Source organism: Microchirus variegatus, assembly GCF_963457635.1.
Source record: "Microchirus variegatus genome assembly, chromosome: 22".
In the NCBI taxonomy this organism is placed as follows: Eukaryota; Metazoa; Chordata; class Actinopteri; order Pleuronectiformes; family Soleidae; genus Microchirus; species Microchirus variegatus.
The window spans coordinates 19,855,818-19,880,817 of record NC_139823.1 but is presented as its reverse complement, the minus strand read 5'-3'; the positions used below and the strand labels follow the sequence as shown (position 1 = coordinate 19,880,817).

At 42.4% G+C, this 25,000-nt stretch overlaps 2 protein-coding genes across 2 annotated transcripts in view; one reads left to right on the top strand and one right to left on the bottom strand.

Annotated features, from left to right (window-relative positions):
* Window positions 1–12,095, bottom strand: part of cfap221 (cilia and flagella associated protein 221) — a gene marked incomplete at both ends in the record, with an annotated part of 27,439 nt that extends 15,344 nt beyond the window's left edge. Inside the window, 13 exons of the mRNA XM_083908749.1 lie at window positions 1,698–1,793; window positions 2,148–2,234; window positions 3,312–3,399; window positions 4,639–4,750; window positions 4,869–4,977; window positions 5,078–5,177; window positions 6,598–6,757; window positions 8,387–8,490; window positions 8,705–8,805; window positions 10,340–10,435; window positions 10,520–10,606; window positions 11,024–11,124; window positions 11,963–12,095. Of these exons, the coding sequence (XP_083764875.1) occupies window positions 1,698–1,793; window positions 2,148–2,234; window positions 3,312–3,399; window positions 4,639–4,750; window positions 4,869–4,977; window positions 5,078–5,177; window positions 6,598–6,757; window positions 8,387–8,490; window positions 8,705–8,805; window positions 10,340–10,435; window positions 10,520–10,606; window positions 11,024–11,124; window positions 11,963–12,095 (1,374 nt within the window). The remainder of the gene's footprint in view (window positions 1–1,697; window positions 1,794–2,147; window positions 2,235–3,311; window positions 3,400–4,638; window positions 4,751–4,868; window positions 4,978–5,077; window positions 5,178–6,597; window positions 6,758–8,386; window positions 8,491–8,704; window positions 8,806–10,339; window positions 10,436–10,519; window positions 10,607–11,023; window positions 11,125–11,962) is intronic.
* Window positions 12,096–14,048: 1,953 nt separating this feature from the next.
* Window positions 14,049–25,000, top strand: part of sctr (secretin receptor) — a gene marked incomplete at both ends in the record, with an annotated part of 15,310 nt that continues 4,358 nt past the window's right edge. The window contains 6 exons of the mRNA XM_083908748.1: window positions 14,049–14,120; window positions 14,227–14,308; window positions 15,318–15,428; window positions 15,751–15,857; window positions 17,818–17,927; window positions 18,100–18,232. Of these exons, the coding sequence (XP_083764874.1) occupies window positions 14,049–14,120; window positions 14,227–14,308; window positions 15,318–15,428; window positions 15,751–15,857; window positions 17,818–17,927; window positions 18,100–18,232 (615 nt within the window). The remainder of the gene's footprint in view (window positions 14,121–14,226; window positions 14,309–15,317; window positions 15,429–15,750; window positions 15,858–17,817; window positions 17,928–18,099; window positions 18,233–25,000) is intronic.

The window sequence follows — 25,000 nt, the reverse complement described above, 5'->3', positions numbered from 1 at the left end:
TAGTTTAGATGTGATTATGGAAAGTGTGGGTTTTTTTTTTCTCTCTGCCTTCATTTCAAAGCGGGATGATTTGTGTCATCAGCTGGTCAAATATTAATAAAAGCAAACACTGCCGTCCTGCATAACTGGCTTTATTAGATGTGACATTAAATATTTACACACAGCGGCGCGCTGACCTCCAGTCGTGCTAAAATTAAATACAACCATCTTCTTATTTCATTTCCATCAACAACAAAAAGGAAGGAAAAACAGCATTAAATTAATGTTTTTATTCATACATATATATAAATATATATTTTACATGAATAAAACAAACGTTTAAGTGCAGCCACGCATGAGAAAAGGCCTTAAATGTTAAGGGTTTCCTGAGGGAAAAGGCCCACGGACAATTCTCTGCTTTTACTGGAACATGATATTTAAATCATGTGATATTTAAGTCACGTGATATTTAAGTCACAATATGTTTAAGTCACCATATATTTGTCACAATATATTTAAGTCACAATATATAGGTTACGATAATTTAAGTCACCATATTTAAGTCACTATATATTTGAGTCACCATATTTAAATCACGATATTACGATATTTAAGACACTATATATTTAAGTCACGATATATTTAAGTCACCATATATTTAAGTCACAATATTTAGGTTACGATAATTTAAGTCACCATATTTAAGTCACTATATATTTAAGTCACCATATTTAAGTCACGATATTACGATATTTAAGTCACGATATATTTAAGTCACCATATTAGGATATTTAAGTCACAATATATTATTTCATGATATTTAACTTACGATATATTTAAGTCATGATATATTTAACTTACGATATATTTAAGTCACAAAATATTTAAGTCTTGATATATTTAAGTCACCATATATTTAAGTCATGATATATTTAACTTACGATATATTTGTCACGATATATTTAAGTCATGATATTTAAATCACAATATATTTAAGTCACACTATATTTAAGTCATGATATTTAACTTACGATATATTTAACTTACGATTATATTTAAGTCACCATATATTTAAGTCATGATATTTAACTTATGATATATTTAAGTCACAAAATATTTAAGTCATGATATTTAACTTACGATATATTTAACTTACGATATATTTAAGTCACCATATATTTAAGTCATGATATTTAACTTATGATATATTTAACTTACGATTATATTTAAGTCACCATATATTTAAGTCATGATATTTAACTTATGATATATTTAAGTCACAAAATATTTAAGTCATGATATTTAACTTACGATATTTAACTTACGATATATTTAACTTACGATATATTTAAGTCACCATATATTTAAGTCATGATATATAATAATATGAATAAAACAAGCGTTAAAGTGCAGCCACACATGAGAAAAGGCCTTAAATGTTAAGGGTTTCCTGAGGGAAAAGGCCCACAGACAATTCTCTGCTTTTACTGGAACACTCACACAGCTGGACCAAAGACACAGAGAAGTCAGTCGTCTCCAGAGAGGAAACACGGCTCACACACACAGTGTTGTGCTTTTCACTAAATGCTCATGTATGTTACAGGACACGTGTGTGTGTGTGTGTGTGTGTGTGTGTGTGTGTGTGTGTGTGTGTGTGTGTGTGTGTGTGTGTGTGTGTGTGTGTGTGTGTGTGTGTGTGTGTGTGTGTGTGCGTGTACCTTGCGTGCTGCCTGCTGGAACAGTCCGATGGCTCGGTGTCGCAGCTCCAGATGAAACGTGGCGTGGAATTGGAAGGTCGGAGCGCCCCCTGGGGCCTGGACGAGGTAAGAGGAGACACGGCTGAGCGTTAAGTGTGAATGAAAGGAGGCCATAAGGTTTTCACCAGGACTTAAATGACAGGGAGGGATTGTTCTGAGGTTAGAGCGCAGCCAAGTGGAAAGAGGAAGAAATGGTGACAAACAATAAGGTTAAAACAAATACAAGAGTAATATAATATAAGTGATAAAACATTAGTCAATAAGAAAAAAGACACATATCTACAGTTTTAACAATAAAATCCTTCACAGTGAAGTCAAATTAGCAACACATGAAGTAAATAAAAGAGAAGGGACTTAAATGAGAGTGTGAGAGTAAACGACAAACAAGGACACACACACAGGTTTGTTTACCTGTCCAGCTTCACACTGCACTCGTGTGGAAAAGACTTCAGTCTGTCCAGCAAAGATGTCCTCCTGTCTCGTGTCCCCTCGTTTGACCTTTAATAAAAAGGACAGTGTCTTTACCACACTATGTGTGAACGAGACACACAGGTGAGACACACAGGTGAGACACAGGTGTGAGACACAGGTGAGAGACACAGGTGAGAGACACAGGTGAGACACACAGGTGAGAGACACAGGTGTGAGACACAGGTGTGAGACACAGGTGTGAGACACAGGTGTGAGACACAGGTGTGAGACATGATATTTGATATTTAAGTCACGATATTTGATATTTAAGTCACAATATTTGATATTTAAGTCATGATATTTGATATTTCAGTCACGATATTTGATGATATTTGATATTTAAGTCACGATATGTCACGATATTTGATATTTAAGTCATGATATTTGATATTTAAGTCACGATATTTGATATTAAAGTCACGATATTTGATATTTAAGTCACGATATATAAGTCACGAGTTAAACAGTGATTAAAAAAGCGATGAATAAGTGGACGTAGCTTATGAGCTTTAAAATGTCGTCTAACTCAGTGTCACACATTTTAAAAACACAGTCTCTGTGACCACGTTCAAACACACAGGATCAGAGTGTGATGATGTCAGGCTGTAAACTGTGTAAACTGTGAGTGTGTGTTATATAAACAGTGTTCACGGAGGAGAGTCTGTGAAGTGTCTGTGAAAACATGCAGAAACTTTCTCTCTGAGGACGTTCACAATCTATTATACTATATCTGCGCTGCATTATCAGTCGATATTGGCTTCAATTATCATATATATGTATATATATATATATATATATCATATATATATATACACACACACACACACACACACACACACACACGCATGTACTTTATATATGTATGTACATGTTATTGAATATATGTACAAGAAGGAATGTGTAGCTATAGATGCTATCAATGCTACATAGTGATGTGATTGATGAATAGTGATTCAAATGCAGGAGTTTGTGTTTTTGCGTCTTCTAGCGACAGTAATTTGTGTTTTTCCTGATGTGGACGTCGTGTCACTGCATATATGCGACATGATTAAATAACAGCAGATTAGGACACTTTGTTTCTGATGCATCCAGATGAACTCTGACCGTGTGTTCCTGCAGCGCCACCTGTCTGCGCTCCAGTATCTGCCTCCTGCTCTTCTCCGACAGCGGCTCCTTACCCACGTGACCCTTCCTGTGTGAAGAGAAAACACTGTATTTACTGTCATAGACAGACAACAACAACAACAACAACAACAACAACACCATTAAAAGCAGAAAACATGGACAGACACACTGTTAAGTGGAGTCGTGGACGCAGGGACACGTCACGTTTGTCTTCCATTAGCAGCTCGTGTCAGACTGATTAAGAATTCTCCTTAATTTGCTTGTTTTTTTGTGTCTGAGTGAGATTAATTAAGCTGAAATCAACGTGTTGGATAGACACAAATTAATTAATCAGCATCTGCACATGATTTAATGGACTCTTCCACTGACACACTTTCATAATGAGACACTTTAATTCTGTTTGAAAATGTATCCTCATGTCTCTTTATTATGTTTAAGTGGATGGAAACTCATTTTCTTTGACCGCCTCAGCTGGTCCGACCTCTTGACCTCTTGACCCATTTCTCCATGTAAATATGATGTGAATTATCACAGAATTATGTGTTACAATTGTTTCTGTTTCTAAGATAAATGTGTCGTATTTGACTCAGAGGCAACTTATTGGCTTTAAAATGCATATCGTGATATCAGTGTCACATTATCGATCGATATCGGCTTTCAAATGCATTATCGGATATCACTGTCATGTTATCGGTCGATACTGGCATTTTGTTATCTGTCAATATTAGCTTTAAAACGGATTATCAGATGTCAGTGTCACGTTATCGGTCAATTATGGCTTTATAATGCATTTTCAAACACCAGCGTCATATTATCGAAATTGTTTTTAAAACACAGTATCAGAAATCGGTCCCATGTTATCAGTCGGTATTGTCTTTAAAATGGATTATCAGATATCGGTGTCATGTTATCGGTCAATATTGTCTTTAAAATGGATTATCAGATATCAGTGTCATGTTATCGGTCGACGTTGTATTTAAAATGCATTATCAGTTATCGGTCGACATTGTCTTTAAAATGCAATATCAGATATCGGCCCTATGTTATCGGTCGACGTTGTATTTAAAATGCATTATCAGATGTTGACGTCACATTATTTAGACTGAAGTGTGAAGCTGAGTCAGATTATGTTATAAATGGATGAAAACTCATTTTCTTTGACCGCCTCAGTTTGTCTCGTCCTGTTCGACCTCTTTCTTGATGCAAGTATGATTTGTGATTGCGTTAATAAATCCAAATATTAATCAGAGAGTGCAAACATTCAAAGATTAAATCGTAAATCTCCCTGTTCTTTAGTTTAACCTACCATCTGAAGTGGTTGTCTTTCTGCTCCCTGACGTTTTGATGAAGCTTTTTGAGGAAAAGTGCCTCCTTCATCTGTTTGTTGTGGAGGACGGTGGCGCTGCCACAGGACAACGCTGCAGAGGGAGTCAGAGACGCATGAGGACAAATCATCTGAAAACTTATATATAACAATATAAAGTCCTTCATTTATAACACAGACGATGATGATGAGGAGGAGGAGGTTGTCTCTACCTTCTCTCAGGGCTTTAGAGCTGAGTTTGTTCGTATCTTTCATCAACAGCTTTGCGACTCCTGCGGGAGTGAAGACGTCCACCGGTGGCTTCAGCCCACGCTGATCTCTCTTGTGTGAAAATAAAGAACATATCATCACACTCTGCTTTAATAAAAACCTTAAATCTCACATTAACTCTCTCCTGGTACTTCCACAGACTAAACTCTACCTTTAATTTCCCTGCATCCTTTGTTGTCCTGACTTTGGGTTTACTTGGAGGAGGTTCTGGACGCGCTGCATCTCCGTGAGCCGACTTTCTTTCCACCTGACTGACGAGGGACAAAATAAAGTGAGTGAAAGTGAAGTAAAAACCTGTGAAAACAGAGCAACAAGTCAGATTTCTGCATTTGTCTCCCTTTGCACGGAGCTCATCTTATATTTGGTTCCAGCAAACAGTGGGAGAATGTTTTATATGCTAAACATTCATCGGGCAGCATATCCATCTTGATATCGCCACAACAGCCGCCGAGCTACTTCCATGAATTATTAACTTGTGATGGAGATAACGGCGAGACGGTGGGAGTGGATGGAGCTGCTGCTGCCGCCGTCGTCGTGTGATGGATGGCCTCCTCTTTCTCGTGGGAACAGAATTAAATATCGCTATTTTATACAAAAAAACAAACAACATCTAATCAGCAGCACACAAGGCAATTTTGACTCACTCCAGTCAAGTGCATGTTTTTAACCAAAATGATGCTCCAGTGCAACTGAGAAGTGGATTTAGTGAAGAGCAGAAGAGGAGGAGATCCCAGTTAAGGCCACATTATACTTCTCCGACTGCGTAACCACGGAGACCCCTCCAGCCTTCATACTTCTCCGTCGCGGTGCCGGATACGCACTGCAATTTCTAGCCCGATCAGTAGGGGTCGCTACGCAAGGTTGTTGTGCTTTTGGCTACAGTGAGCAATGGCGCCCGAGAGAGAAAGACTGTTGTTGTTGTTGTTGTTGCAGCTGAATAACATTGAAACAGCGGCCGTTTCTCACAAGAAATAAATATTTTTCTGTCCCTGAACGCAGTTTTAAGGTCATTTGGGGTGAGAAATTTAGCCATTTAGAGTCTAAACACGTGCTGTGTGTATTAAGACAGTGTTTTTCAACCTTTTTTGAGCCAGGGTACATTTTTTTCATTGAAAAAAATCACGAGGCACACCACCAAACAAAAATGTTTAAAAAATTATACTCTGTAGCCTATATTAACAATTTAGTCATTCTTATCAAAGTGTCTTGAATATTTATATCCATATTATTTGCAAATAATTAATTATTTGTTTTCAAAAAATGTTCTTAGACCAATTAGGTGAAATTGGATAATTTCCCACGGCACACCTGACGATCTCTCACGGCACACTAGTGTGCCACTGGTTGAAAAACTTTTTAAGATATGATGTATTTATAGTTTGGCAGCGACGTTGTCGGCGGTGATCAGCTCCGCCTCTGTGGACGGCACAGAGCAGCGTTATCTCGGTCTGTCCTGAGGACCAATCACAACCCTCGTCGTCTCCGTTGTCCCTTGACGGAGTGACGGACACTTAAAAAACATTTTGTGCAGCCGCAGACGACGCAAAGGCTCTCCGACAGGCTCTCCGGCGACGCAGAGGGGTCTCCGTAAGCTACGTAGAGCACTTTACGCAGGAATATATAAATTGGGCTTTAAAGTCAGACGTAAGAAAGAAATGTGCTGTGATTTACCCGAGCGCTGACAGAGGAGCACAGCTCCCTGTGACGGTGCAGAGGAACGGCTTGGTGTTAAACTGTGAGAGGAGCAGCTGCATGGTGACCTGACAGGTTTCATACTGCGAGGGTTTAAAGGTCACGGCGAGCTTCACCTCACCACGAGCCGGTATCACACCTGTGACAGCACAGACGAAGAGGGAACACCAACACAACACATGAGCTCACATGGACAGAGAAATGCTTCAATTCCAGGAGAAATAAGACACGGTTCAGGCTTAACTGGCTGAATATAGTTATATAATATAGGTAAATATATTATTCAGACCTAAAAATAAAGTAAATGATTTGTAAAATTACAGAATAAACAGCTCAGGTGTTTATCTCACACAGTTAACTACGCCTCAAAACAACAACAAAGAAAAGATTAGCTACAAGTACAGGTTGAATAATTTGCTTCAGGTTAAATAGTTAACTCAAAGTACTGACAACATAATTAGCCAACAGTTCAAGTTACATAATTAGCACAGGGTTAGCTAAATGGCTAACATCAGTCACTTACTGTTACAGCTACAAAATAAATAGCTAAGCTACTAAAAACAAGTAGCTACAATTACAGACTAAACAGTTGGGTAAAAAAATTTGCTAAAAGGTACAAGCTACACTATTTAGCTAAAAGTAGAGGTTAAACTGCTAAAATAACAGGCAAACAATATGAGCTAATCAGCTAAAAAGTGATTAGTCATTAGCCCCTGACATAACTCAGGGGGCGTCTGTCGTGATGCCTGATTAAAATGACTGAGAGTGACAGTGACAAAAGTAGAGGCTAAATGGCTAATATAATTAGTCATACAATGGTAAAAGTACACACTAAACAGTTTAAATTGTAAGCTTTTCTAATATACTTTACAATTAATTTGACAGAATGTTTTACAACATTAAAATTCTTTTCCTGGTTTCGATCAGGGGCTAACGGGCGTCTGTCGTGATGCCTGATTAAAAATAACCTTTAGAAATGACTGAGTGTGACAGTGACAAAAGTAGAGGCTAAATGGCTAAAATAATTAGTCACACTATGGTAAAAGTACACACTAGACAGTTTGAATTGTAAACTTTTCTAATATACTTTAGAATTAATCGGAGAGAGCGTTTTACAACATTAAAATTCCTTTCCTGGTTTCTTCTTTCTGGCTAACGGGCGTCTGTTGTGACGCCTGATTAAAAATAACCTTTGGAAATGACTGAGTGTGACAAAAGTAGAGGCTAAATGGCTAAAATAATCAGTCACACAATGGTAAAAGTACACATTAAACAGTTTAAATGTTAAGCTTTTCTAATATACTTTAGAATGAATTGGACAGAACGTTTTACAACATTAAAATTCCTTTCCTGGTTTCGTTCAGGGGCTAACGGGCGTCTGTTGTGACACCTGATTAAAAATAACTGACAAATAAACATATTGCATTCACACAGTGAAGTCCAGCTGTTGTAACATGGTTTTTGTTTATGTAGAAAAAGCATTTCTAAAAGTAGAAAGTCATTTATTTCACTTTGGATCCAGACACAAGAAAAGAAAAAGCCCAATCCCAAGAGTCTCTTCAGACTCTTCCGATGTGTTCTGATGCTCCACAGACCAAACAAACCACACTCATCCTTCAACTCCTGCACTGATTTATTCAATATACAACAGCGAGGCGAGCGGGAGTCTGAGAAAACACAGCTCACCGCGCTGGTTACTATGGAAGGGCCTAAAAACACACTAAACAACTGTGTTTATTCAGGAAAAATTCACTTTGACTGTTTTCACCTGAGAGCGGCTGGATGGAGAACGACTGGTGTGGCTGCAGAACGTGAACCTGGAAGTCAAAGTCAACGGGGCAGCTGCATCTCAGCGGAATAACACGACTCACACTGCGCAAAGACATCAGAGACAGACAGAAATATATATAAATACAGCAAATAAAAGGGAAAAATTAGGTTATTTTGATATGATTTGACACCAACGGGCGAAAGGAGGCACGGCTGAGTTCACGGAAAAGATACGAGGAGACAGACGAGAGTCTTCAGGCAGACACACACACACACACACACACACACACACACACACACACACACACACACACACCTGTGTCCGAGCGGTATGGCCGACAGGTGGATATGAGGAGGGATGTGCAGGTCATCGATGACAGGGTAAGCGTGAACTGGAATTAATAGGTTCTCTTCGCCCTGAGAGAGAGTGCAGGACAACATGAACATGTGATAAAGGGAGGAAGGGCTCAAACCTGTGGGGCGGGGGCCACACCAGGTACTATGGAATAAAACACATTCACTAACGTTCAAGGACTTCCAGGACCGGTGAGAACTGTGAAGGGCACACGAGACATTCTTTTCAAGCACAATATTCAAGCACTTTCATTTCAAGGGCCTTGAATGTTTTTATATTGGCATATTTATGATGGATCATGACAATATTTCAAAGTAAAAGTGTTTGTTATGATGTGGAAGGGTAAAATATTTCACAATAAAACACATTTATGATGCATCATGACAATATTTCAAAGTAAAAGTGTTGGTTATGATGTGGAAGGGTAAAATATTTCACAATAAAACACATTTATGATGCATCATGACAATATTTCAAAGTAAAAGTGTTGGTTATGATGTGGAAGGGTAATATATTTCTTAATAAAACACATATTTATGACGAATCATGATAATATTTCAAAGTAAAAGTGTTTGTTATGATGTGGGAGGATAAAATACTTCACAATAAAACACATTTATGACGAATCATGATAATATTTCAAAGTAAAAGCGTTTGTTATGATGTGGAAGGGTAAAATATTTCACAATAAAACACATATTTATGATGCATCATGACAGAATTTCAAAGTAAAAGTGTTTGTTATGATGCGGAAGGATTCAATATTTCACAATAAAACATATTTATGATGCATCGTGACAGAATTTCAAAGTAAAGGTGTTTGTTATGATGTGGAAGGGTAAAATATTTCCCAATAAAAATGTTTGTTATGATGTGGAAGGATAAAATATTTCACAATAAAACACTTATTTACGATGCATGGTGACATAATTTCAAAGTAAAAGTGTTTGTTATGATGTGGAAGGGTAAAATATTTCACACAAAAACACTTAATCACGATGCATGGTGACAGAATTTCAAAGTAAAGGTGTTTGTTATGATGTGGAAGGGTAAAATATTTCACAATAAAACACTTAATCACGATGCATGGTGACAGAATTTCAAAGTAAAGGTGTTTGTTTTGATGTGGAAGGGTAAAATATTTCACAATAAAGGACTTATTTACGATGCATGGTGATATAATTTCAAAGTAAAAGTGTTTATTATGATGTGGAAGGATAAAATATTTCACAATAAAACACTTATTTATAATGTGGAAGGATACAATATTTCACAATAAAACACTTATTTACGATGCATGGTGACATAATTTCAAAGTAAAGGAGTTTGTTACGATGTGGAAGGGTAAAATATTTCACAATAAAACCCATATTTAAGTAAAAGTGTTTGATGTAGAATGATAAAAAGCCTCAGGTGATGAGAGTGTGAGAGCCCTGACACAGAAGATGAAAGAGTGCTGGACGCTCAGAGACACAGCTCATCAGATGAGAAGAGCCAGGAGGAAATCAGTGTCAGCTGGATGAGATTACGTGTTTCCAGTAGCTGTTAATCCAAAGATAATGTGTTTTGTGTGTCATTAGATTAAGGTATCCTCACCTCACAGTGAACCCGGACACAGTCGTAGAAGTATCGCCACTCGTTGGGACAGAATCGGATTCTCAGCGTGTAGGCCAGGCCCGGGATGAGTCGGAACTTCACAATAAAAGACACGGGTTTGAGGGTTTGAATCACGACCTCAGGTCAGAAACGTTGAAATGTGTGGATTTAAAGACGTACCTTTTTGGTGTAAGACGTCTGGAAGTACTTGGTTTGTGTTGGAATGATGTGAATATTCATGACTTCACAGGAGACGTTGATCAGTTTCTGCAGGAGAATATTCACATTCACAATCGCGTGAAAGAATATTATATAATATATTATTATTCATGCATTTGTTTTTGCCAGCACAGTCCAGAAATGCAACAAGAAAAGAGGCATCGGTGTAGTTTATTTCATTTATATATGAAACAAACTGTTTACATGTTCAAACTAAACTAGTATACTATGACTAAAATCAGTGCCCATTCAAAATGATCACATTTAGGCATAAATTAACCCTAAATACAGGTATTTATAACTATATTATGACCTTTTTTTATTCCAGAAATGGTTTAACCTCTGCAGCAGATGTATGATATAAATGTTCTTTTCTTATTCTGGCGTCTTTGCTCCATGAAACATAGAAAATCATTCAAACTTTATTGTGTTGGTTTGTGCAGTAGTTTGTTGTTTTTTTCTCACCAGGATCTTTACACACTCTTTCCCCGGCTCAAAGCCACTGAAGTGAAGCTCCGGAGGATCTGCTTCGATCAGGCTGTTGCTCTGGAGTTTACTGTAGATTTCTATAAGAAAATAATTAAATCAAGTTTTCTCAAAGCACAAAAAACGTCAATGATTTACATTTGTCTTTAAAATAGAAAATTAGTTTGATCATCACTCTCTAACAAAGGCATGGTTCCACACCAAAGTCCAGAGAGAAAACCGGTGATTTTAGCTCACAGGGACACAGGAGCTGCTGGTCCTCTGCTGCCTCGTGTGGTCACTTTGGTCACTGATTTAAAGCAAAATGAGCGCCTCCGTCACCATGGAAACAGGACTGTGTCGGTTTGACAGCAGCAGCAGCGGCGGCTAATGAGGAAACGCCGCACAGCTGCAAAAAAAATTAGCGCAACTCCTGCGTTTTTCTGTGTTTACGACACAAAACAGACGCTTGTATGAAACGCAGGTAAGTTGTGACGTAGTTTGTTTCACCAGAAACTCATAAAAGTGGTGTGTTTGTCTAATTAAGCGAGTCTAATTAAGCTAACACTAGCTAATGAAGCTAACAGCGTTTGCCTCGTGTTTTCTCAGTGTTTGAGCGTTAAATACAAACTTTAAACCAGTGATTTTAGCTCACAGGGACACAGGAGCTGCTGGTCCTCTGCTGCCTCGTGTGGTCACTTTGTGTCACTGATTCAAAGCAAAATGAGGGCTTTTAAAAGCCGAATTAAAGAAAATCAGTCATTGTAAGTTAGTGATGGAGGCAGCAGTGGATCAACAACTCCTGTGAACTCCTGTGTGCTGTGATGTTAAAATCACTGGTTTACTCTATGGGCTTTGGTGTGGGAGAGTGAGTGGTTTACAAACTTCAGTCTGTTTCACAGTGAAGATGAAGCAGCAGACGACGACTTGAACACATACTTGACTCCAGCAGGTGGTTGGTGATGTGGGCTCTGCCTCTGCTCCTCTCCACCAGCTGACTCAGAGGCAGAGGCGTCCTCCGACTCCTCAGTGACTCTGGGACAGACTGAGGGGCAGCAGAGGCCACCTCCATCCTGACGACCGCTCACCTCTGACTCCTCGTGACGGACGAGACAGACGGAGACAGACGGAGGACGTCCAAGGAGACAAGGCAACAGGAGACGTTACGATGGTAAACCTCAGTGTCACGTTACAGCGTCTTCTACACACAACATTTGACTCATGTAATTATGCCAATCAAAACATTTTGAAAAATGTTAACCAGTGTTTGTAAAACCTGGAAATAATCATGTTCTCAAATGTCTTGTTTTTGTCCACAAATAAAACAAAAAATAACTCACTTTTCATGATTTGAAAATATTCACATTTAAGAAACGGTTAAAAAAAAAGAAAAAGAAATCACACAAACTTGTTTTGTAATTATTAAAAAGCAATTTCTCTCCAGATGAATATGACCTATGACCTTGTAGGCTGTTTGTTTTGTCCTGTCCAATAAAAAATGTCCTTTTAGGGACAAAAAAAAGTATATTTAATTTGATTAATGTGGTTTTAAGACACATGTTTGACCTGCTCGCTGTTTACAAATATAATATCGCTATCAAATCTAATTTCTGGACTATTCTTGTCTCTTATTTGACAGAAATACATTCAGAAAATGAACAAAACAATAAAAAGACAAAGCATAAATATGAATAAATGTGACACAATAGCTTTGGTTTAAACATTTTTGCATTTAATTACATTAAACTTGTTCTAAAACTCGTCTCACTTTAAGCGCTGTGTGAGTAAAGTTGCATTAAAGTTTGTATTTAATGCTCAAACACTGAGAAAACACGAGGCAAACGCGCTAATCGCGTTAGCTTCATTAGCTAGTGTTAGCTTAATTAGACTCGCTTAATTAGACAAACACGCCACTTTCATGAGTTTCTGGTGAAACAAACTACGTCACAACTTACCTGCGTTTCATACAAGCGTCTGTTTTGTGTCGTAAACACAGAAAAACGCAGGTGTTGCGCTTATTTTCGCGGCTGTGCGGCGTTTCCTCATTAGCCGCCGCCGCCGCCGCCGCTGCTGTCAAACCGACACAGTCCTGTTGCCATGGTGACGGAGGCGCTGCGAGGGGGGCGGGGCTCCGAGGCTGAGACAGCAAACTTCCGCCCTGACACTGAGAGCCTGTCTTTATACCTTCAAAATAAAAGCCGCTGTTACGGAAATTAAACATTTTAATTCTGTTTTTTTGCGTTAAAAACACAACAACAACACAAAAACATGAATGATTTATCTTTCACGCTGAGACCGATTTAAATATGTTTTAATGTTTAAAATGTTGATTTCAAAGTTAGTTTTGAAGTATTCTACCGCAAAATACTGACAAATGTATTGATTTAAACTTGAGAAAGTAAAATATTTACCTTAATCTAATCTTTAAATTTCACTCAAAACATTTATTATTCACTATTTTGAGCTAATAAACACATGTATTTGTTTTTAGCTGGTCTGTTAATTTATTGTTTACAGTTTTTGTCTTCTGTTTTTTTTTTTTTTTTGCCTATGTTTGTCTTATTCTTATCTTAACCTAATATGCACCTTGTTTACATTCACTCTTATCTGATTTCTTTCCATGTACAGTTTTTATCATATTTTTTTGTAATGTATACTGAGCTGCTGGAACCCTGTTCTCTCCTCACTGTGGGATAAATAAAGCTATCTTATCTTATCTTATTTAGGAATCATACTCAATTTAAAAGTTAGTTTTAGATAATATTAGAGAATCCACTTGGTTTAAACATCGGAACGGTGAATTGCAACAGTTTACTTGACATTTTAAAAACGCTGTTTCCTTGAATTAAATAAAGTTGTGACCTGCATTAATATAATATAAACACTTAAACGTGTCCAGGGGGGAAATAAAACACATTATTTTGGAAGGAGCTAACAGGAAGTGTGTTGTGTAAACTGTGCAGGGAGGAGGTTCCTGTTTGATGTTCACACACTCACATCATCTTCATCCTCCTCATCCTCACACATGTGGACGGTCTTCATCCTGTCAGAGACCATGAGGACGGAGGGAATCATCGCAGTCTTCCTGTTTCCACTGGTGAGTAAAACAAACACACCTTTCATTAGTATCATCATTATTGTTATTAAAGGTGAAGTGATTGTGTGATTGTGTGAATGTGTGAATGTGTGATTGTGTTGTTCAGGCTGAATCTTCATGTCATCCACACGTTCACCTGCTCAGAGAAGAACACAAGTGTCTTCTCCTGAACTCACACACGAGCGCAGGTGAAAAACACAACTTTTTCACTATAATCTCACTTTTTATCTCTTTGTTTTCACGTTTATTTCCTTTAGTCTCAGTTAAGTCTTTTTTAATTTCATCATTTCAAACTTCTTGTGTCAGAATTGTGACGTTATTGTCTTTTTTAATTTCATAATTAACTTTTTTGTGTCATAATTTCAACGTCTTATCACCTAATTGGACTTTCTCTCTCATCAATTTGACCCTTTTATTCCATAATATACATTATTAAACCTTTAAATCAACAATATTTTGACTTTATTCTCATAATCTTTATTGGATAATTCCCTTTCTGACATAATTCTGACTTTTTAATCTCATAGTAACACATTTTTCCCTCATAATCTTAACTTTTTGTCACTAAATGTGGAAACTTTAATCCAGTAATCTCAAATGTATATGTTGATGGTATCCTTTAGTTTTGACTTTAATGTCAAAAAGTGACTTTTAATCCCTTAATTCTGACTTCTAAATCTCCTAATAACTATTTATTCATCCTATACTTTGTTTAATCTCACATTAATGTTGCTGTATCTCTTAAATATGACATTTGAATGCCCTTTTAATCTCATTATAATCTCATCATTATCATTTTTTTTAATAAATCTGATGTTGTCTCTTATATTGATGTCTTTGTATATTGTTTTAATTTAGACTTTACCCATAAATGTGAAATTTTAATCTCATAATCACAGTTTATAATCTCGTCATTTCAATTTTTAAATGAGTAAATGTCGACTTTTATATCATGAGGTCTTTTATTTTTCATCTTTAAAATATTCTCAAATGTTCCCTGAAATGAAGGAAAGTCTTTGGATTATAATGTGCAGAAATCTGTCGCAGTGTTTCAGTGACACCTAGTGGTCACAGAGGGAGCTGCAGACAGAAAAACACAACAAACAGTGGATTTCCACAGAAATGAGTCCGCGCTCAGTTTGACGTCATCACGTGAATGAAAACAAAAGCTTTGGTTTGTGTTTTTTCTTCTTAAAGAAAACGTCAGTGTTCACTGTGAAGGAATGTGGGACGAGCTCAACTGTTGGCCCCCTGCTGGTCTGGGAGAGACGGTGTCTCAGCCCTGTCCACACTTCTTTAACTCAGAGGGTGACACACACACACACACACACACACACACACACACACACACATACACACACACACAGTCCTGGTTAATAATCTGCCCGTGTTTTCATAAGGAACAGCTTCTCACACTTTATCCAAACAGCCGTTAAGTGCTTAAACACACACACACACACACACACAGTGACACACACAGCGACACACACACACAGCGACACACACACACAGTGACACACACACACAGTGACACACACACACAGTGACACACACACACACACACAGTGACACACACACACACAGTGACACACACACACACACACACACACTGATGGTGTGTGTCTCACAGGGACAGTGCGTCGTAACTGCTCAGCTTCAGGTTGGACTCGTCCTCTCGTCTCACATGAAGACGCCTGTGGAGACACTTTTAATGAGACACTGTTGTTTCTGGGAGAAGAACTTTATAAGGTAACAATAAGAGAGTGAAGAGAGACTCACTCTCACACACCGAAGTCACTCACTCTCACACACCAAAGTCACTCACTCTCCCACCAAAGTCACTCACTCTCACATGTCCTCTCACATGTCCTCTCTCACATGTCCTCTCTCACATGTCCTCTCTCACGTCCTCTCACATGTCCTCTCTCACATGTCCTCTCTCATGTCCTCTCACATGTCCTCTCTCACATGTCCTCTCACATGTCCTCTCTCACATGTCCTCTCACATGTCCTCTCTCACATGTCCTCTCTCATGTCCTCTCACATGTCCTCTCTCACATGTCCTCTCTCACATGTCCTCTCTCTCATGTCCTCTCTCACATGTCCTCTCTCACATGTCCTCTCACATGTCCTCCCTCACATGTCCTCTCTCACGTGTCCTCTCACATGTCCTCTCACATGTCCTCTCACATGTCCTCTCTCTCATGTCCTCTCTCATGTCCTCTCACATGTCCTCTCACATGTCCTCTCTCACATGTCCTCTCTCTCATGTCCTCTCACATGTCCTCTAACATGTCCTCTCTCATGTCCTCTCACATGTCCTCTCTCACATGTCCTCTAACATGTCCTCTCACATGTCCTCTCTCATGTCCTCTCTCACATGTCCTCTCACATGTCCTCCCTCACATGTCCTCTCACATGTCCTCTCTCACATGTCCTCTCTCACATGTCCTCTCTCACGTGTCCTCTCACATGTCCTCTCACATGTCCTCTCACATGTCCTCTCTCACATGTCCTCTCTCTCATGTCCTCTCTCATGTCCTCTCACATGTCCTCTCTCACATGTCCTCTCTCTCATGTCCTCTCACATGTCCTCTAACATGTCCTCTCACATGTCCTCTCTCATGTCCTCTCACATGTCCTCTAACATGTCCTCTCACATGTCCTCTCTCATGTCCTCTCTCACATGTCCTCTCTCACATGTCCTCTCACATGTCCTCCCTCACATGTCCTCTCTCACATGTCCTCTCACATGTCCTCTCACATGTCCTCTCTCACATGTCCTCTCTCATGTCCTCTCACATGTCCTCCCTCACATGTCCTCTCTCACATGTCCTCTCTCACATGTCCTCTCTCACGTGTCCTCTCACATGTCCTCTCACATGTCCTCTCACATGTCCTCTCACATGTCCTCTCTCTCATGTCCTCTCTCATGTCCTCTCACATGTCCTCTCACATGTCCTCTCTCTCATGTCCTCTCACATGTCCTCTAACATGTCCTCTCTCATGTCCTCTCACATGTCCTCTCTCACATGTCCTCTAACATGTCCTCTCACATGTCCTCTCTCATGTCCTCTCTCACATGTCCTCTCACATGTCCTCCCTCACATGTCCTCTCTCACATGTCCTCTCACATGTCCTCTCTCACATGTCCTCTCTCACATGTCCTCTCTCACGTGTCCTCTCACATGTCCTCTCACATGTCCTCTCACATGTCCTCTCACATGTCCTCTCTCACATGTCCTCTCTCTCATGTCCTCTCTCATGTCCTCTCACATGTCCTCTCTCACATGTCCTCTCTCTCATGTCCTCTCACATGTCCTCTAACATGTCCTCTCACATGTCCTCTCTCATGTCCTCTCACATGTCCTCTAACATGTCCTCTCACATGTCCTCTCTCATGTCCTCTCTCACATGTCCTCTCTCACATGTCCTCTCACATGTCCTCCCTCACATGTCCTCTCTCACATGTCCTCTCACATGTCCTCTCACATGTCCTCTCTCACATGTCCTCTCTCATGTCCTCTCACATGTCCTCTCTCATGTCCTCTCTCACATGTCCTCTCTCACATGTCCTCTCACATGTCCTCCCTCACATGTCCTCTCTCACATGTCCTCTCACATGTCCTCTCACATGTCCTCTCTCACATGTCCTCTCTCATGTCCTCTCACATGTCCTCCCTCACATGTCCTCCAGGCGTCAGACTCTCACCTGTTCTTCTCCTACGTGAAGACCATGTACACAGCAGGTTATAGTCTCTCTCTCGTCTCTCTCACCATCGCTGTCACCATCTTCTGTCTGTTCAGGTAAGAACTCTGACATCATCACTGACATCATCACTGACATCATCTGTGACATCATCACTGACATCATCACTGGCGTTATTACCTGTGGACGTTATTGTGGACGTTGTTATTGACGTTGTTGTGGACGTTGTTGTTGTTGACGTTATTGTGGACGTTGTTGTTGTGTCTCCAGTAGGCTTCACTGCACCAGGAACTACATCCACATCCAGCTCTTCATCTCCTTCATCCTGAGAGCTGTCTTCATCTTCATCAGAGACTCTCTGCTCTTCACCAACGAAGATCTGTATCACTGTGACCACTACCCTGTAAGAACAACAACACAACAACACAACAACAACAACAACAACAACAACAACAACAACAACAACTCATGAAGATCTGGGGTCCGTTTCACAAAGCAGGTTTAGTGAAAACTCTGAGTCTGTTAAGCCTGAAATGAGGAAAACTCTGAGTTTTCCGTTTGACAAAGGGAGGTAAGTCAAAGCAGAGAAAGAGGAGAAACTCTAGCCTGTTTCACAGAGAGAGGTAACTTAAGCTCTCGGTCAGTTACCATGGTAACTTAAGCTCTCGGTCAGTTACCATGGTAACATGCTCTTTGAAACTAACCTTGAGTTTCTCTCTGACTCCGCCCTCTTTCAGACACACACGGTATTTGATTTCCTCATTCATTCAGTCAGCAGAGTTTTATCGTAGTATAGTTCTGCGTCTGTTCTGCGTTTACATTACAAGTTATATTAGGTGGAGACTATTTTCACTACCATGTCTGTGGATGAAGGTGCAGCATTACTGCGCAGAGAATTAAATATTCGTCTGGAGATGATTATCAGACCTCATATATGTTCTTACATTTACACACACTTTTCTTTTTGAGCGGAACAGTTTCACGTCACAGTTCATCATTTACATGCACATTTTAATATATTGTTCCAAAATGATTTGGCGACCTCCAGAAATCATAGAAGAAAAAAAAAAAAAAAAAAAAAAAATTGTTTAAAATTTTTTTTTTTTTTTAAATTAAAAAAAATGTTTTTTAATTTTTTTATTTTTTTATTTTTTTATTTTTTTCCAAAATGATTTGGCGACCCCCCAGAAGTCATGGGGTCGCGAGATGACTTCTGTGGGTCCAATAGTGGATGCTTTCTGGGGGAAATGCTTTCTGGGGGTCCAAATCATAGAAAAATATATTAAAAAAAAAAAAAAAAATTTTATATATTTTTTTTTTAAATCAAAATTAAACCGAGCGGTTTTCCAAAATGATTTGTCGACCCCCAGGGTTGCATGTGTGTGTGTGTTTGAGTGAATGAGTCCAGGGGTCCGTTTCAAAAAGCCAGTTCAGCTTAACTCTGAGTCTGTTACCATGGCAACATACGCCCTGAACCTAACCTGCTCTCAGTCAGCAGAGTGTTGAAGTCTGTTCTGTGTCTACATTAGAAATTATATTAAGTGAAGACTATTTTCACAACCATGTGCTTTTGACAGTGATCCTGTGGATGAAGGTGCATCATTACTGTGCAGATAATTAAATATTCTTCGGGTCATGATTATCAGACTGCGCATAGATTTACAGACACTTTTCTTTTTGAGCAGCAACGTTTCACGTCACAGTTCATCATTTACATTCACAACCTAATCAGTCCTTACATTTACAACATTAACAACCAGAGTCAAGCTCTCACATCACAGCACAAACTGTGTGAGTTTGTTGAACCTGCTTTGTGAAACAGGCCCCTGTAACACTTTGACCACTCATGTCCTCTCATGTCCTCTCATGTCATGTCCTCCTCTGTCCTCTCCTGTCCTCTCATGTCATGGCCTCCTCTGTCCTCTCATGTCCTCTCCTGTCCTCTCCTGTCCTCTCATGTCCTCTCCTGTCCTCCTCATGTCCTCTCATGTCCTCCTCTGTCCTCTCATGTCCTCTCATGTCCTCTCATGTCCTCCTCTGTCCTCTCATGTCCTCCTCTGTCCTCTCATATCCTCTCATGTCCTCCTCTGTCCTCTCCTGTCCTCTCATGTCCTCCTCTGTCCTCTCCTGTCCTCCTCATATCCTCTCATGTCCTCCTCTGTCCTCTCCTGTCCTCTCATGTCCTCTCATGTCCTCCTCTGTCCTCCTCATGTCCTCTCCTGTCCTCCTCATATCCTCTCATGTCCTCTCATGTCCTCCTCTGTCCTCTCATATCCTCTCATGTCCTCCTCTGTCCTCTCCTGTCCTCTCATGTCCTCCTCTGTCCTCTCCTGTCCTCCTCATATCCTCTCATGTCCTCCTCTGTCCTCTCCTGTCCTCTCATGTCCTCTCATGTCCTCCTCTGTCCTCCTCATGTCCTCTCCTGTCCTCCTCATATCCTCTCATGTCCTCTCATGTCCTCCTCTGTCCTCTCCTGTCCTCCTCATGTCCTCTCATGTCCTCCTCTGTCCTCTCCTGTCCTCTCATGTCCTCCTCTGTCCTCTCCTGTCCTCCTCATATCCTCTCATGTCCTCCTCTGTCCTCTCATGTCCTCCTCTGTCCTCTCATATCCTCTCATGTCCTCCTCTGTCCTCTCCTGTCCTCTCATGTCCTCCTCTGTCCTCTCCTGTCCTCCTCATATCCTCTCATGTCCTCCTCTGTCCTCTCATGTCCTCCTCTGTCCTCTCCTGTCCTCTCATGTCCTCCTCTGTCCTCTCCTGTCCTCCTCATATCCTCTCATGTCCTCCTCTGTCCTCTCCTGTCCTCTCATGTCCTCTCATGTCCTCCTCTGTCCTCCTCATGTCCTCTCCTGTCCTCCTCATATCCTCTCATGTCCTCTCATGTCCTCCTCTGTCCTCTCCTGTCCTCCTCATGTCCTCTCATGTCCTCCTCTGTCCTCTCCTGTCCTCTCATGTCCTCCTCTGTCCTCTCCTGTCCTCCTCATATCCTCTCATGTCCTCCTCTGTCCTCTCATGTCCTCCTCTGTCCTCTCATATCCTCTCATGTCCTCCTCTGTCCTCTCCTGTCCTCTCATGTCCTCCTCTGTCCTCTCCTGTCCTCCTCATATCCTCTCATGTCCTCCTCTGTCCTCTCCTGTCCTCTCATGTCCTCTCATGTCCTCCTCTGTCCTCCTCATGTCCTCTCCTGTCCTCCTCATATCCTCTCATGTCCTCCTCTGTCCTCTCCTGTCCTCCTCATGTCCTCTCATGTCCTCCTCTGTCCTCTCCTGTCCTCTCATGTCCTCCTCTGTCCTCTCCTGTCCTCCTCATATCCTCTCATGTCCTCCTCTGTCCTCTCATGTCCTCCTCTGTCCTCTCCTGTCCTCTCATGTCCTCTCATGTCCTCCTCTGTCCTCTCCTGTCCTCCTCATGTCCTCTCCTGTCCTCCTCATATCCTCTCATGTCCTCCTCTGTCCTCTCATGTCCTCCTCTGTCCTCTCCTGTCCTCCTCATGTCCTCTCATGTCCTCCTCTGTCCTCTCCTGTCCTCTCATGTCCTCCTCTGTCCTCTCCTGTCCTCCTCATATCCTCTCATGTCCTCCTCTGTCCTCTCATGTCCTCCTCTGTCCTCTCCTGTCCTCTCATGTCCTCCTCTGTCCTCTCCTGTCCTCTCATGTCCTCCTCTGTCCTCTCCTGTCCTCTCATGTCCTCCTCTGTCCTCTCCTGTCCTCCTCATATCCTCTCATGTCCTCCTCTGTCCTCTCATGTCCTCCTCTGTCCTCTCATGTCCTCCTCTGTCCTCTCCTGTCCTCCTCATGTCCTCTCCTGTCCTCCTCATATCCTCTCATGTCCTCCTCTGTCCTCTCCTGTCCTCTCATGTCCTCCTCTGTCCTCTCCTGTCCTCTCATGTCCTCCTCTGTCCTCTCATGTCCTCCTCTGTCCTCTCATGTCCTCCTCTGTCCTCTCCTGTCCTCCTCATGTCCTCTCCTGTCCTCCTCATATCCTCTCATGTCCTCCTCTGTCCTCTCCTGTCCTCTCATATCCTCTCATGTCCTCCTCTGTCCTCTCATGTCCTCCTCTGTCCTCTCCTGTCCTCTCATGTCCTCCTCTGTCCTCTCCTGTCCTCCTCATATCCTCTCATGTCCTCCTCTGTCCTCTCCTGTCCTCTCATGTCCTCCTCTGTCCTCTCCTGTCCTCCTCATGTCCTCTCATGTCCTCCTCTGTCCTCTCCTGTCCTCTCATGTCCTCCTCTGTCCTCTCCTGTCCTCCTCATATCCTCTCATGTCCTCCTCTGTCCTCTCATGTCCTCCTCTGTCCTCTCCTGTCCTCTCATGTCCTCCTCTGTCCTCTCCTGTCCTCTCATGTCCTCCTCTGTCCTCTCCTGTCCTCCTCATATCCTCTCATGTCCTCCTCTGTCCTCTCATGTCCTCCTCTGTCCTCTCCTGTCCTCTCATGTCCTCTCATGTCCTCCTCTGTCCTCCTCATGTCCTCTCCTGTCCTCCTCATGTCCTCTCATGTCCTCCTCTGTCCTCTCCTGTCCTCTCATGTCCTCCTCTGTCCTCTCCTGTCCTCTCATGTCCTCCTCATGTCCTCTTCTGTCCTCTCATGTCCTCCTCATGTCCTCTCATGTCCTCCTCTGTCCTCTCCTGTCCTCCTCATGTCCTCCTCTGTCCTCTCCTGTCCTCTCATGTCCTCCTCTGTCCTCTCCTGTCCTCCTCATGTCCTCTCCTGTCCTCCTCATGTCCTCTCCTGTCCTCCTCTGTCCTCTCATGTCCTCTCCTGTCCTCCTCTGTCCTCTCCTGTCCTCCTCATGTCCTCTCATGTCCTCCTCTGTCCTCTCCTGTCCTCTCATGTCCTCCTCTGTCCTCTCCTGTCCTCCTCATGTCCTCTCATGTCCTCCTCTGTCCTCTCCTGTCCTCCTCATGTCCTCTCATGTCCTCCTCTGTCCTCTCATGTCCTCCTCTGTCCTCTCCTGTCCTCCTCATATCCTCTCATGTCCTCCTCTGTCCTCTCCTGTCCTCTCATGTCCTCCTCTGTCCTCCTCATGTCCTCTCCTGTCCTCCTCATATCCTCTCATGTCCTCTCATGTCCTCCTCTGTCCTCTCCTGTCCTCCTCATGTCCTCTCATGTCCTCCTCTGTCCTCTCCTGTCCTCCTCATATCCTCTCATGTCCTCCTCTGTCCTCTCATGTCCTCCTCTGTCCTCTCATATCCTCTCATGTCCTCCTCTGTCCTCTCCTGTCCTCTCATGTCCTCCTCTGTCCTCTCCTGTCCTCCTCATATCCTCTCATGTCCTCCTCTGTCCTCTCATGTCCTCCTCTGTCCTCTCCTGTCCTCTCATGTCCTCCTCTGTCCTCTCCTGTCCTCCTCATATCCTCTCATGTCCTCCTCTGTCCTCTCCTGTCCTCTCATGTCCTCTCATGTCCTCCTCTGTCCTCCTCATGTCCTCTCCTGTCCTCCTCATATCCTCTCATGTCCTCTCATGTCCTCCTCTGTCCTCTCCTGTCCTCCTCATGTCCTCTCATGTCCTCCTCTGTCCTCTCCTGTCCTCTCATGTCCTCCTCTGTCCTCTCCTGTCCTCCTCATATCCTCTCATGTCCTCCTCTGTCCTCTCATGTCCTCCTCTGTCCTCTCATATCCTCTCATGTCCTCCTCTGTCCTCTCCTGTCCTCTCATGTCCTCCTCTGTCCTCTCCTGTCCTCCTCATATCCTCTCATGTCCTCCTCTGTCCTCTCCTGTCCTCTCATGTCCTCCTCTGTCCTCCTCATGTCCTCTCCTGTCCTCCTCATATCCTCTCATGTCCTCCTTTGTCCTCTCCTGTCCTCCTCATGTCCTCTCATGTCCTCCTCTGTCCTCTCCTGTCCTCTCATGTCCTCCTCTGTCCTCTCCTGTCCTCCTCATATCCTCTCATGTCCTCCTCTGTCCTCTCATGTCCTCCTCTGTCCTCTCCTGTCCTCTCATGTCCTCTCATGTCCTCCTCTGTCCTCTCCTGTCCTCCTCATGTCCTCTCCTGTCCTCCTCATATCCTCTCATGTCCTCCTCTGTCCTCTCATGTCCTCCTCTGTCCTCTCCTGTCCTCCTCATGTCCTCTCATGTCCTCCTCTGTCCTCTCCTGTCCTCTCATGTCCTCCTCTGTCCTCTCCTGTCCTCCTCATATCCTCTCATGTCCTCCTCTGTCCTCTCATGTCCTCCTCTGTCCTCTCCTGTCCTCTCATGTCCTCCTCTGTCCTCTCCTGTCCTCTCATGTCCTCCTCTGTCCTCTCCTGTCCTCTCATGTCCTCCTCTGTCCTCTCCTGTCCTCCTCATATCCTCTCATGTCCTCCTCTGTCCTCTCATGTCCTCCTCTGTCCTCTCATGTCCTCCTCTGTCCTCTCCTGTCCTCTCATGTCCTCCTCTGTCCTCTCCTGTCCTCTCATGTCCTCCTCTGTCCTCTCCTGTCCTCTCATGTCCTCCTCTGTCCTCTCCTGTCCTCCTCATATCCTCTCATGTCCTCCTCTGTCCTCTCCTGTCCTCCTCATATCCTCTCATGTCCTCCTCTGTCCTCTCATGTCCTCCTCTGTCCTCTCATATCCTCTCATGTCCTCCTCTGTCCTCTCCTGTCCTCTCATGTCCTCCTCTGTCCTCTCCTGTCCTCCTCATATCCTCTCATGTCCTCCTCTGTCCTCTCATGTCCTCCTCTGTCCTCTCCTGTCCTCTCATGTCCTCCTCTGTCCTCTCCTGTCCTCCTCATATCCTCTCATGTCCTCCTCTGTCCTCTCCTGTCCTCTCATGTCCTCTCATGTCCTCCTCTGTCCTCCTCATGTCCTCTCCTGTCCTCCTCATATCCTCTCATGTCCTCTCATGTCCTCCTCTGTCCTCTCCTGTCCTCCTCATGTCCTCTCATGTCCTCCTCTGTCCTCTCCTGTCCTCTCATGTCCTCCTCTGTCCTCTCCTGTCCTCCTCATATCCTCTCATGTCCTCCTCTGTCCTCTCATGTCCTCCTCTGTCCTCTCATATCCTCTCATGTCCTCCTCTGTCCTCTCCTGTCCTCTCATGTCCTCCTCTGTCCTCTCCTGTCCTCCTCATATCCTCTCATGTCCTCCTCTGTCCTCTCCTGTCCTCCTCATGTCCTCTCCTGTCCTCCTCATATCCTCTCATGTCCTCCTCTGTCCTCTCATGTCCTCCTCTGTCCTCTCCTGTCCTCCTCATGTCCTCT